Source organism: Ceratosolen solmsi, unplaced genomic scaffold (assembly GCF_000503995.2).
Source record: "Ceratosolen solmsi marchali unplaced genomic scaffold, CerSol_1.0 scaffold49, whole genome shotgun sequence".
NCBI lineage: Eukaryota > Metazoa > Arthropoda > Insecta > Hymenoptera > Agaonidae > Ceratosolen > Ceratosolen solmsi.
In genome coordinates this window covers 54,327-68,459 of record NW_011948450.1, presented here as the reverse complement: position 1 = coordinate 68,459, position 14,133 = coordinate 54,327, and the positions used below count along the sequence as shown (strand labels likewise).

At 26.5% G+C, this 14,133-nt stretch overlaps 2 protein-coding genes across 2 annotated transcripts; one reads left to right on the top strand and one right to left on the bottom strand.

The window, feature by feature from the left end:
- The first annotated feature begins 852 nt into the window (after nt 1-852).
- Nucleotides 853-2,797, top strand: LOC105366504 (3-oxoacyl-[acyl-carrier-protein] synthase, mitochondrial). The gene is made up of 3 exons (XM_011504962.1): nt 853-1,161; nt 1,570-1,950; nt 2,022-2,797. The coding sequence occupies exons 1-3, from the start codon at nt 927-929 to the stop codon at nt 2,762-2,764; spliced, it is 1,359 nt and encodes a 452-aa protein (XP_011503264.1). The 5' UTR covers nt 853-926; the 3' UTR covers nt 2,765-2,797.
- Nucleotides 2,798-3,555: 758 nt separating this feature from the next.
- On the bottom strand, nt 3,556-9,274 carry LOC105366503 (gametogenetin-binding protein 2-like). The gene is made up of 9 exons (XM_011504961.1): nt 9,026-9,274; nt 8,205-8,395; nt 7,984-8,130; nt 6,772-6,984; nt 6,460-6,660; nt 6,201-6,369; nt 5,955-6,140; nt 4,025-4,678; nt 3,556-3,782 (listed from the first exon to the last, which is right to left on the bottom strand). Exons 1-9 carry the CDS (start codon nt 9,113-9,115, stop codon nt 3,609-3,611), a joined length of 2,025 nt encoding a protein of 674 aa, XP_011503263.1. The 5' UTR covers nt 9,116-9,274; the 3' UTR covers nt 3,556-3,608.
- Between the last annotated feature and the right edge of the window lie 4,859 nt (nt 9,275-14,133).

Sequence of the window (14,133 nt, the reverse complement as noted above, 5' to 3'; positions counted from 1 at the left end):
GTGCTATTTTAATAGTCTAATTTAATGTGAAATAAATTTAGTAATAGCATTTTTTTGTACTTACTTATATTTAAATTATGAAAATGTAACTATTTAAATATATATTTATAAATATGATTATAAAAAACATTGCATTTTTTTATATAGTTCATATAATTTTACGTCTCTCAAATTTGTTCAATAATTATTATAATAAATTGATTTTATTTTTTCTAGAATATATTTAATTATATATGTAAATTAAATAAAATTCAATATTTTAAAACATTTTAACTAGATAAAAACAGTTGCATAAATCAATTATACAGATTACTTTAGAATTAAGCTTTATATTACATAATGAATGTCATCGATTATTATTAACAATCCTTCATCACAAATAAAAATATAATTATTATAACACGTGCAATAACATGCAATAATATATAATTCTGTAAACTTTTTAAATCATAATAAATGTTTATAATACAATATAATGCAAAATTATGTTTTAATGCTTATGTAATCAATATCAGTAGTGCACTCTTCATTGACACAAAATAAGCATGTTTATTGTTTAAAAAATTGAGATTTCTTTATTCTCTAAATTATATTTAATTATTTTTAATTATATAATTATTTTTACTATATAAATCTTACATAAATTTAAAGTTATTGATAAAATTTAATTTTAATAAAAACTTTATAACCTTAAATAATTAATATATTTCTTTTTCTCTTTTTCCTGCCTATTTATCCTTGTACTATTTATTTCACTCATTACATCACTTTCTCCAATTACAATATAAAATGTATTTTGAATTAATAAATGATATCATTTTTTTTATTAGGTATATTATTAATATATAAGCATAAGATGAAATTCAGGAAGAGTTTCATTTATTATTTGACTTTGACAAGTAGTGTAGATCGTATGCATAAGATCGATGTGGAAGCGCAGCTTTTTGAGCTGTTTCAAATCGGGATGCACTTTGATGAAATCAAATTCTGTAAATCTTAATTCATCGCGAACATGTCGAAGAAGAGTTGTTGTAACGGGTATTGGTATGGTATCTCCACTGGGAGTCGGTACATTAAAAACTTGGCAAGCACTTATCAATTGCAAATGCGGCGTGGTCAAGTTAGACAATCCCGAGTATGAAAAGCTTCCTTGTCGAATTGGTTAGTTAGTATTTTTACCGCTGTTTTTATTATAATTAAATAAATATAATCGTATTTAAATAATTTATATGAAAACTATTATAGCATACAAAATTTTAGTAAAATTAATAAAATGTTTACATATTTTATATCTAATAACTATAACTTATCAAATTGATTCCAATGTAAAATAAATGTATATATTTTTTAGTAATTTTATATTAATTTACATACATTATGAATAAATTTTATTATAATTTAATTATTTGATAATTAATTTAACATACCTTCAACTATAAAATAAATTTGTTAAATGTAGAGTGTATAAAGTATAGTTTACTATAGGTAAAAACAATAATTGATAAATTTTTATTTTTAGTAAATTTAAATTATTAACATTTTATTCATATTTTTACGTATATATTTTAGCTGCATTAGTTCCCAAAGGAAATGGGCCAGGTGAATTAAATTTAAAAACAATATTTACAACAACTGAACTACGTACAATGAGTCCTGCTACAGCCTATGCATTAATTGCTGCTGAAGAAGCTTTAACTGATGCTAATTGGAAACCGAAAGATGAGGATGACAAGCGAGATACTGGAGTTGCAGTTGGAATAGGAATGATTGACCTAATGGATGTATGTACAACATATGAAAAGTTAAAAAAAGGATACAGTAAAATTAGCCCATATTTTATTCCTCGAATTCTTCCAAACATGGCTGCTGGTCAAATCAGTATTAAATATGGATTTAGAGGCCCTAATCATTCTGTATCAACTGCATGTGCTACAGGAGCACATGCTATTGGTAAATCTATGGTTATTTTAATTAATTTGCAATAAATTAAATTCAAAATTATTTACATTAAAAATATTTAGGTGATGCTTTTCGATTTATACGTGGTGGGGAAACTAATGTTATGATTTGTGGTGGAGCTGAAGCATGTATTAGTCCATTAGCTGTTGCAGCATTTTGTCGGTTACGAGCTTTAAGTACCTCAAGAAACAATTTTCCACAAGAAGCATCTAGACCATTTGACAAAGAAAGAGATGGTTTTATTATGGGTGAAGGATCTGCTATTTTAGTATTAGAGGAGTTAAATCATGCATTAGAAAGAAAAGCTCATGTGTATGCTGAAATTTTAGGATATGGACTTTCTGGCGATGCAATTCATTTAACCGCACCAAGTAAAGATGGAACTGGTGCTTTACTTGCCATGGATAGGGCTTTAAAAGATGCTGGTATTGATATGAACAAAATAAATTATGTTAATGCTCATGCTACCTCAACACCACTTGGTGATGCTATAGAATTACGTGCTATAGAGTCTTTATTTGGTGAACACAGTAAAAATATAACTGTCTCTAGTACCAAAGGTGCACATGGACATTTACTTGGAGCAGCTGGAAATCTTGAAGCAGCTTTCACAATTCTTGCATTACAAACAAATATAATACCTCCAACTATCAACTTATACAATGTAGATATGGAAACTAATTTAAAATTCGTTCCTAATAATACTAAAAAATGGTCAATTAATTCTAAACGTATAGCGTTAAAAAATGCTTTTGGATTTGGAGGAATAAACGCATGTCTCTGTTTGGCACAATATATTGATTAGTTATTAAATGTTGGAAATTCGTATCTGAAATTCTATAATAATTTGAGAATTAAAAATAAAATATGTAAAATATAGAAAATACGTTAATAAAATTTTCACTGAAATACTTTTATTTTATATTAAATCTTTCATAAAGATAAACTGTAATATTTACTAAATTTGTCACATACCTTTGTACGTGTTTGTAATATTATCATGGGTATATTATCTATTACAGCATCAATGATTTATATAAAAAAAATATCCTCACTTTAATGAATTCAGCTTAGTTTACTTTATTTATTACATACATTTGTATTCCATAAAATATTTATTTATTTTTTCTATATTCAATCATATGAACAACCATATGAACAACCATGTTAATATTAACAATGATTAATAAATTTTACCATAAAAAATTATAAAAAATCGTTTTTACGAATTAAACTAAAACAAATAACAGCTATTGTGTTTTTTATATGAAAAATTATAAATTGATCAAATATAAATTTATAACTACATTAAAATAAAATATTATCTTACCAATTATATACATTTATTGTCCACTTAGAATTTATTAAATAAAATTTAATACTGAAAGACTGCAAATAGCTGTTTCTTAATTGATTTTATTAAGGTACAATTTAATTTTTAATCATTAGTTATATTTACTTTACTATTAAATATATTAAGTACTAAATGTGAACATAAAATATAGTTTTTTTTTATAAAAGTCATTTAATTTGTACACTTTGAATATTTAAATTTTATCAAAAGAAAAATTAAATGAACATAATTTTTAGTTTGTTCGTATTAAAATCAATATAAAAAATTCACTTAACAATTAGTAATAGAGAAATTATCAATGTGGAATGGTGAAAGACTTATGACTACAAAGCATTGCAAAACGTTTTTTTAACATTTGACGAAGTTCCTTACGTTTTTCGGTAACCTGGCACATACGTGATTTAAATTCTAATATTTCTTCTAAAGGAATATAACTATGATTATCTTCATCTTCAGATAAACAGGAATTCTACAATATAATTACAAAAAGAAATTGATATAGTGAATTTGATTGAAATATACAAAATATACTAAATATTTTTAATTTAATAGAAGATTTAATTAATAGTTTTTAAATTATACTGTGAATAAACATTTTAGGAAGACATACTCAATATAAGTCATCTTATAACGCATGGTTATAAAATTGTAAAATTCAAACAATTAATATTACTAATAAAAATTTATTTAAATTATAAATTTTTAACTTACTTCTAACATTTGCGATAATGTTAATCCTCCTCCATGTTTCTTTAATATACAAAGACTTGGATTCAGATGAATAAGCTTATCTGTTGGTCTTACATCTGAGCATTCACTTTCAAGATTGCAGCAACCATCAGCACATGCTAGTTCAGAACCTTCTGGTGTACTTGGTAAAGATGAACTACTAACATTATGTTCTGATGAATACCCATAATCTTGTGAAGAATATTCACTAGAAGACCGACAATTCCTATTTATAACTTTAGTATTTAGGCGTTTCTTAACTTCAATCCACATTGTGTATCTTTTATTTGTATCCATAAGTGCATCTATTAAATGATCAGATGAAGATGAATTTGTACATTCATTTGTATTTTGCCATTCATTCAAATGTTTATTATTACTTTGACTTGTCTTATAAGGTTCAGGTTGCTTATCTACACAAATGGTTTTATTAATTTTTTCACGTTTACTGACTTCTTTTGTATTATTATTTACTACTTTTGACTCTATTTTTTTCTTCTTCTTTTCTTCTTTTTTATTTGATACAAAAGAAAGAACTTGTGATTTAGAGTGTTTTTCATTAGAATGAGTATTCTTTTTACAATCTGGGCAATTACAATTCAGTGGCACCTTGTTTTTTGTATCTAGTACCTGTAACTGAAACAAGTATTAATACACACAATAAATCAAGTAGTTGATATTAAATGATTTTTTGAATGACGAATCTATAAATTACTCAATTATTAGCTACTCTTATACTACTATATTTATGTTACTATGCTATATTATAAATTTCTCAATTATAATAAGGATATAGTTTAATATAACTTATATTAATCACCAGTATGGATTCTTTATTTTAACTAAAAATTAATCGAATTGATTAGACTACTAGTTAAAATTATGAAAATAAATATTGGTGAAAATTAGTTAGAATTAATGTAATATGAATTTTCTAGTTTTCGCTTCTAAAATTTGTTATAAATTAGTCATAAAAACAGACATAGTGGATTACAGAAGTGGATAGTATTATATTACTTAAAATTAAGCATTAAAACACAATTGAATATTAAATTGTAAGTTAACAAACAGAAATTAATTAAATATATCATTTTATTGAATAAATCTTTATTTAATAATTATTGGAAACATCAAATAATTGAAAATGATAACTGAGAATTTATAATCGTAGATAAAATGTTTTAATTATAAAAGGTCATATACATTATTTGATAGGACATAGTAAAGATGCACTCATAACTATTTAATATATAGATGCTGCATTCAATATACATGTGCCATAAATAGTTAAAGCATAATTGTTAATTCTTCTAGTCATTTTATAAACGATTTTGAAAAAAAAATAAGATTAAAAAATATAGTAACACTTCAGTTTACCAAATATAGTAATATATTGTATCTCTTTCTAATTGTACATTATTTCCATGCTAATACTATATTTTTAAAATTAAAATAGTAATATATTTAAATGATATTTATTGTATTGTATAAAATATGCTCATATTTTCATTCTATGATTAGAAATATCATAGACTTGTCCTTTATACTTTATTGAAAAAAAATAGTAAAAAAATTCTTAAATAATTGATTATTTTAATGGTTGGTGGAAGATAAGGAACAATATCAATACATAAACGAAAAAAAGTTAACATTGATCTTATAAATGTTAAGCAAATTAGACAAAAATATGATTATACTGATTTAAGTGAAATATTTAAACTCGACATGAAACATTTTAATTTAAATGTAATTATATTTAATTAAATGGTTTAAAAATTAATTCTAAATTTTAATAATAAAATAATTTATTGATATGTCAAAGTTATAAAAATAATAGTATTTTCTTTAGACACTAATAATAAAATATATTATAACATTAAAAATTATTGTTGGTTTAGTAACTATGACTTACTTCGCACTCATTTTCCTTTTCTAGACATTGATTTTCTTTTTCTTCAATTTCAAAACGACGTTCTTTCTTTTTTTTTCTTTTAAGTCGTAATTTTTCACGCCGTTGTTGTTTAAAAACTTCTTCTTTTTTTAACTCCTTATAAAGAACTTCTAATTGCGTTACTCCTTGTTTATATTCAATGGCCATCTACAAAATCATTTATATAATAATGTAAAATTTTGAGAATATATTTTTATGAATGCATACTTGAAAATTTCTAGAAAGTGTATCTATAGCTACTGCAGCTAATACTTTGACAATGATTTCTTCCTCTTTAAGACGTCGAAATATTCGATTTAAACGTTCAGCAACACAAATACCAAGACACGTAAGAACTTCCTCTTGAGCAATTTCTAGAGTTTTGGCATGTCGTTCTCTAAAATTATAATATACATATAAATTTAAATAAAAATATTTAATTTTCATGAAAATAACATATACTTTATAATGTCAATTATCTTAATACCTTCCCATGAGTTCTGGTTGTGCTCTTCTAATAATTGAACCAATATAATCAATATTTAGAGGAAGGTGAATATGACCACCTGTGCAACGCTTTATATCTGCATATAAAGAACTAACATAACCTTTTTCTTTAATTGGATCGCTCTCAGTAGTTAATAATGATGAAGCTAAAAGCACTTTAGTTCGACATTCGGAACAAAATCTGTACAGAATGCATATTAAATATAAAATTTATATTTGTTATTTTAAAAAGTAAATAATATATATATATGTGTGTGTGTATTATGTATATTTAATATATATTTATACTAACTTATGTTTATGAAGATAGGTATTTAAAGTAGCATCTAATGTATCAGCGTCTATAAATGTTATTTCTTTTAAACAATCATGCTCCATACAATCCCAGACCTCTTTCCATGCATTCGGAGGAGGTCTCATTCGTTGTATTTCTAATGAATGCAAAGTACACCTGCGTGATTTTTTATTACGGGGTTGTTGTTCTACTAAATCGTTCAGTCTTGTACTGAAAAATAAAATTATGTATTTGATATTTTATATCTAACTGAATTTTTTAATTTTTCTTATATTTACAATTTTTCTAATAATAAATAATTATATAATTTATGTGTTTTATATGTATTATAATATATTATAAATATTATATATATTCCAACATATTTAAAAATATTAGATTTTATTCTTAACTAAAGTATATATAATCTTAATTTGATCATATGATAGCATTCAGAATGTAATTTAAAAATTATAAGGAAAAAACTTCTAAATTTTGTTTAATTTATATTTATAAAATAATTCATATTTATATAATAATTTATATTATAATTCAAACAAATTTACTATTGCTGCATTAATATTTTCATTAATAAACTTTTATAAAACATCTAATATACGTTTGAAATGTTAAGTCAAGAATATTTAATTATATTCTATAATTTTGTATTAAAACTAATATTCTAATATATTGATTTATCAGATATAGCAGTACTCTATATTATTATGAATCATTAAAAAATTATATATTTATTAATTTAATAAAAATAATAGTTTAACATAAAATATTAATTTTTAATCAATAAAATTAAAAAATAAATTTAATACAAATAAATATATTACAAAATTTTATAAAATATTACTACTAATCTTTGTAGAATATTAATATTTTAATATTTTTACTTTATTTACATATTTTAATAATATAACAAAATTAATGATTGGTTTAATATAAATATCAATAACTTGGGAAAAATTAGAATTACAAATAATTCATTGTCAATTACATCAAAATTCATATATTTTGTTTTAAGTATATTTAATTTAGTGTATATAAACATACAATAGTAAGCATACATATTTCAATTTTTATAACAGTATTCTTATATGAAAATATTATGTATTCATTATTTGATTCATAACTTGATATTAAAATAACTATATTATATTGACCTTGAATTATATATATAATAACATAAAACTATAATCAATAAACCAAAAAAAATTTTACCTGTGTCCTTGTAGCAGTGTACACAATCGTTGAGAAGACTGGAGAACTTCTTCTTCTATTGTTAACATACCATCTGAAGTAATTATTATTGGATCTAATGCTGGATGACTATTAAGATTACTTAAATCATAAAATAACCTTTCCACACTTTGTAAAATAATTAATTGATTAAACAATAATTATCATTATTATAAAAGAATAAATACTTAATTAAAACAAACCTTCTTCTACAACCAATGCAAGGAACAGTTTGATCAAGAACACTTAATATATCTTTACAAGCTACTTCAAACGAAGCCTTTTTTTCTTCTATGTTAAGCAAGTTAAGTTTTCTTGAAAATTCATCCAATTGTTTTCCTTGAACTAATGGACTTTCTCTTAAAGCTTTCAATCCACTTATATCCATCACCATCTACATTTTAATTAGAAAATAAATAATTGTATAATATAAATTAAATATAAATATATACATGAAAAAATAAATAGAAATTTGCTAAAAGAAAATTTTTGTTCTTTATTCAATTTATTGCAAATATATATTTTCTTATTTATAAATCATAAGTGTATTAAAATAAAAATGGTAATGAGTTTTATTTAATATAATTCTATTAAATTAAAAATATTAAGTGTGAAAATAACTTTATAATATATAGTATAATTATTACATAGTAGCACATAGTGAATGCAGTAAGAAAAATAATATACTCTTGGTTTAGTAAACAATTAGTAAAAAATAGTTAAAATGATGTCATAAATCTTTTTCGTACATATAATGAATCATATTACATTAAATTATACAAAAAGTAAAAATATGTTATATCTTTTCATGTCAATATATTATTACTTTTTTCTCTTTTTCATAAACGCATTGTTAAATTGTGCTTTTAGGTTAAGTTCGCCACGAATACAAATTTTATCCAAAAACGAATATTATATAATGAAAAATGCAAATAATATCTAATGCTAACTTATTATAATAAATACTATTCTAAACATTTTAAAAATAAATGTAGTTCTTGTATTCTTATATTTCAACACTTACTACAAGATTTTTATCGATAATTAACGGCATTTGTTTTTTCTCCAATGCAGGTGGAAGATAGCTTTGCCATATATTAACAAGTCTCGCCATCCTACTTATATACAATGTTTTTGTGTTTATTTTTTGTTTTTTGAACAATCTGGAAAATTGAGACACCCCTATATTATCTCATGTAGCAATAAACACTTAAATATTTTCTAATAAATATCTGTCGACATCATATTGATGTTTCTTGTATATATTTTACTATTAATGCTGTATAAAAATAACTAACATATTTTGAAAATTTAACAGCAGTTTATAAACTCATTATCACCATTCATTCAATTACAAAGTTACACAATTACACTATGCGTTGTATGTCAGCACTCATCGTATGTACGATGTCAAGAAAGATGGAGAGTGTAAGATTTATTATATATTGCGCAGTGATATTATTTTGAACACCACGATAAAATTATATATAAAATTAAATTCAATGATTTGCTATGCATTGTATAAAATATTATCAATTGGGTATGCGTATGCACATTCACGAAACCTAGGACATATGATGAGAACATCAATGTAGAGATACCTTAATAATTGGACGAACTTGAAACGCACAGTGTATTAAATAATTAAATTATTTAATAATTTTTTATTTAATTTATAATTTTTATTTAATATAAGTTTATTAATTTAATTAAATTTAATGTTTATGTTTATCCTCTAATCAAGAATTCATTCAAAATAGAATAATAATATATTGATGAGAAGGAAATCATTAAAAAAAATTGTCAAAAAAATGTTGTAATTTAAGCATAGTAAAAATGGAAATAATAAATTTTTTGTTTAACAAATCTTCTCTTAGTAGTAACAGATAATAATTAAATATTTTCATATATAGTAAAATGAGTCTTTTTTAACTAAAATTATTTATAATATGTGAAATAGGAAAATGAATAAAATACTAACGAAAACGAATAATATATTACTAATTATTTTTAAATGTTTAGGGTAATTATATAAACTTCAGAAAGACGATGTAAATTTATTTATTTACTAATTTTGAATAAATTATATTCATAGATTATAACCGTAAATGTAAATTTAAACATTTCACTTAAATTTCTATAGCTAAGTATTATTCACAATGATTACTTTGGCTAAAAATATATTAATTTTTATTAAATTATTTTATTTATATTTAAAAATATAGTACTATTTAAATTTGTGTGAAGATGATAGACTATGAATTTTAAAGACCTGTCGGTTTCATTGTGATGGTATCTGTTAAAAAAAACAATATTTAAAAGTTCTCTGAGAATAATTGGTGCACCGCGAATAATGAGTTAAATATGCAATAAAATAGATAAGAAAAAGATTTTTGTATTACATGCATATGAAAAAAAGGAATAAAAATGAGATAGTAAAAACATAAAATAGATATAAAGAAAAGAAGTCATGGGTTTACAACATGATAAAGAACACACTTACATGAATATTATGAAGAATTAATTAATTTATGATCTTTTTAGAATGAGAGTATATAAATGTATATACGTATAGTGTCATTATGGTATACATATATGTAACTAAAAGGTCGACACGATTATATAAAATTCTCATAGCGCTACTATATTTACAATAACACGTCCCTTTTTATATTAAAGGCATTATTAATTAGCGATGACCCCGTATGTACTTATTTTTCTTCGTTCATTTAGTATTTCATTATTTAACTTTTCTATTTTTCGCTAGATACTAAAAGTTATCTAAATAATCAGTAATGAAGCACGCAAGAAAGTATATACGGAAGCTATCGTAACAATACATGATTCTAACAAGACATGTGGCTATAAAAATCTTTTTTTTATAACAAAAAATTCCGTTATAATACAAATTATACAAATCTAAACACAATATATTTTTAAAATCTGGATAGTAAAACCAAAATTAAATAAAAATACACTTTATTAGTTTATCTTGTTATAATTAACTACACTATAAAAATGTATTAACTTCATTCATTACAAATTATTCAGGATTGGAGCACTTTTCAAGACGCATGGCTCTCGGAATTTTATACTCCTACCACTCGAATTTTTGTAAAATTTGTTATTGACCAGAAGAAGAAAGAGAAGAATTGACCATATTCTAAATATAGAAAATGTTCTAAAGCTTTGGTTTCGAACGTCCTACAATGTTTATTTGGTCTCCGCATAGCAACGTCTAGCGTCTATATCCGCATAGCTATATTCTGGAATGTCCGCAGGTTAGTCTAGTCTGTGCATAGCAACATTGTTCGAGAATGAAAAGAAAATCTCTCGAATTATATTCATTAGGAAAATTTCAACGGTTATTGTAAAAAAGAATTGTCAAACAGATATAAAATCTAAGAAAGTCTCGCCAAGTTTGTTAGAGACTCGAAAAGTTTGTATATCTGGAACACTCGTAAACAGCCACTTTATTGCTCTTCGCACTGCAGACATAGTAATTGTTTTGAATGCAATAAATGACCCTTGCGACTTAACATCAAAACCCGACTAGACTGTTTATACGAGTATATTTTGAGGATTAAAATATTTGAAAACAATTGAGTGAAAAACATTTCTTGAAATTCATTGCAACTCGAAACTCGGCACGTACGACACCCGACAATCTGCGTCGCACGTGTGCCTACAATCTTACCTGAATATCATGCATTGTTGTCAAGTACGCCAAATGTTGCCGCTTGCATCGGCTAGGCAAAGACGCTTGACCAAGAATCATCCCCACCATGATGAGTCCCGGAGAGGGGCAAATCTTCCACTTTAGGCGTTGCCGCCAGCGATGCTTTTCCGACATTCTCATTGTCCATGTCTAATTTCCTCGGAAGTGGGAAAAAGGCGTGTACAATTAGCATAACGCCGAAAAGCGGCGCGCTCTGATTGGAAAACTAAGACCAAAAGCTCCTTGAGTGGGGACTCATGGCAAGAGGCCTTAAAGGTGGGAACAAAACAGCGGAAATCGCTGTCCGCAGAGAGAATTAGAAAAACCAACCGGCTCGCGTGGGCAGCCAAGGGCTATCTCAAGGGAAAGTCAAACAATAGAGACTATTCGTCAATGGAAGCCAAGTCTGAAGAGAACGCAACGCTGTGGTACGTGTTAATAAATTAGAGACAAGTATATTGCGAAGACTCACTGACCAGACCAAAAGTACTGCATCCCTGTAAGTATAAGAGTCATCCTGTACGCACTTGCTTTGCCGCGTGCCCTGGTGACCCACTCACCTCTAGATCAGATCAAGACTACTGTATCCCTTTGAGTATAAGAGTCATCCTGCTAGCACTTGTTTTGCCGCGTGTCCTGGTGACCCACTTACCCCTGGATCAGATCAAAACTACGATATCGCTGTGAGTACACAAACCCACGTTATCTACTCAATTATTGCCAGCCGACGGCAAAACCAGCACAACACAACCATTAACATTATCTCACACTCTCTGACAAGGAGGGTGCAGTAATTATTTACCTGTACATTTTTTCAATTCAACATCAATTAAACGATTTCAAGAGCATCTTGTGTAGTGACTCCTTCTATACAAGAAACCGTTCAAGAAATCGTATCTTCACATTAGACTCAAGAAGATTCTACAACACCCATATGTAAATTGTGTAATAAATTGTAAAATAAATTTATAAATAATCAACTCTCGTGACTCTTGTACAAGCCTTTCCACCTATCTCCATCTCGGGCGTCTGCTAGGGCGGGCGGCAAACTAAGCTATTGAAGCATTGACAGTTCGAGCCAAGAATTACATCACGTAATTTCGAGCAAACATCTATCCATTGTTGCCACCTACCTAAACTATCGCGTTGACATATAAAGCAAGCTCGAAACTAGCCTCGCTCTCTCTCTCTCTCTCTCTCTCTTAGTGAAGACGCCACGACACGGAACACTGTCTGTCTTAGAAGGATCATCATTGAACAGGCGTTCTCTATTAGCAGAGCCGCTACAGAGTGAATACACCTTCCGCTTCGTGTGCGTATTCAACGGAATACTGTTATCTGGACTGCCAAAGAGGGAACACACTGTTAATACTACTGTTACTGCAATCTGTCGCTGCATTTTGGATGAAGGCTCTCTCTCTCTCTCTTACGCCGCAGTATTTACTTGAGTTAAGAAGGAAACACGCTGCACTACAAGACGTCGTTACTTATTACAACTGCATTCTAGATTAAGGAGTCAAAAATTCTCTGCGACATCTACTCGAATACACCACTGCACGCTAAATTTCGATAAGTTCCATAGAGCGCACTACCAAAATACACTGAGGTATTGAACCATTTTTATACTTTATACATCAAGAGGAGGTACGCATTTAAAACGCCCCACGTGGCATTATACAAAAAGTGTCAAGGATTTATGACGTTTCACTTCTCAGTAGAGTAATTTCCACCATGCGTACTACTACAAGAGGACCTGGAGATTTATAACCTCCAACCTCGACTTGCAGTGCATGCTACCTCCACGTGAAAAAACCACTAAAAAACGGCAAAATCTCAACGATTCTCATCATTAACATAAAATCATAATTATGTATTTGTAAATTAAAACTTAAAAATAATTGTATTGATTACTGAATTGAAGCATGAACCTCTCACTTATTCATACTGTTCCACCAATAAAATGGTGGACATGGTCTAATCCAACATTCTTGGTCCTTCGACCACCGAGTCACTGGAATTCTGAACAATGTGTATATGTGCAGTGAACGAGTGCGTTAGAAATGTTTATTTATAATATAATATTAATTTGGTATGATTTAAGCATTTATATAGACTTGCAATAATTAAAGGATAATTATCCATATCGATAGTGATTATTCAAAGAAGGAAGGCGGTAATTATTTTTTTAATCAAACTACAGAATATTGATCTAGAAAGCAGAGCTATAACTCATTCACATAACTAATAAAATTTAGATAACTATTTGCGTCGAGATATACAAATATGTTAATATGTACTGCAGATGCAAAGCCATCGTTTAGTGATTAACCGGCTTTTCCGAGATTCTGTTTCATATCTGTTTCCGTAACCGTAAGCGCATCGTGCAACTATTAATCCTGCATTTACAAACTTCA

Excerpts from the sequence above, each read along its gene's own strand:
- LOC105366503 (XM_011504961.1), bottom strand. The coding sequence starts at position 9,115 with ATGGCGAGACTTGTTAATATATGGCAAAGCTATCTTCCACCTGCATTG. Across the intron at positions 6,985-7,983 it reads ACACTGCTACAAGGACACAG|TACAAGACTGAACGATTTAG; the intron begins GTAAAATTTTTT and ends TTTATTTTTCAG. Across the intron at positions 6,370-6,459 it reads CAACCAGAACTCATGGGAAG|AGAACGACATGCCAAAACTC; the intron begins GTATTAAGATAA and ends TTATAATTTTAG.
- LOC105366504 (XM_011504962.1), top strand. The coding sequence starts at position 927 with ATGTGGAAGCGCAGCTTTTTGAGCTGTTTCAAATCGGGATGCACTTTG. Across the intron at positions 1,162-1,569 it reads AAAGCTTCCTTGTCGAATTG|CTGCATTAGTTCCCAAAGGA; the intron begins GTTAGTTAGTAT and ends TATATATTTTAG. Across the intron at positions 1,951-2,021 it reads TACAGGAGCACATGCTATTG|GTGATGCTTTTCGATTTATA; the intron begins GTAAATCTATGG and ends AAAAATATTTAG.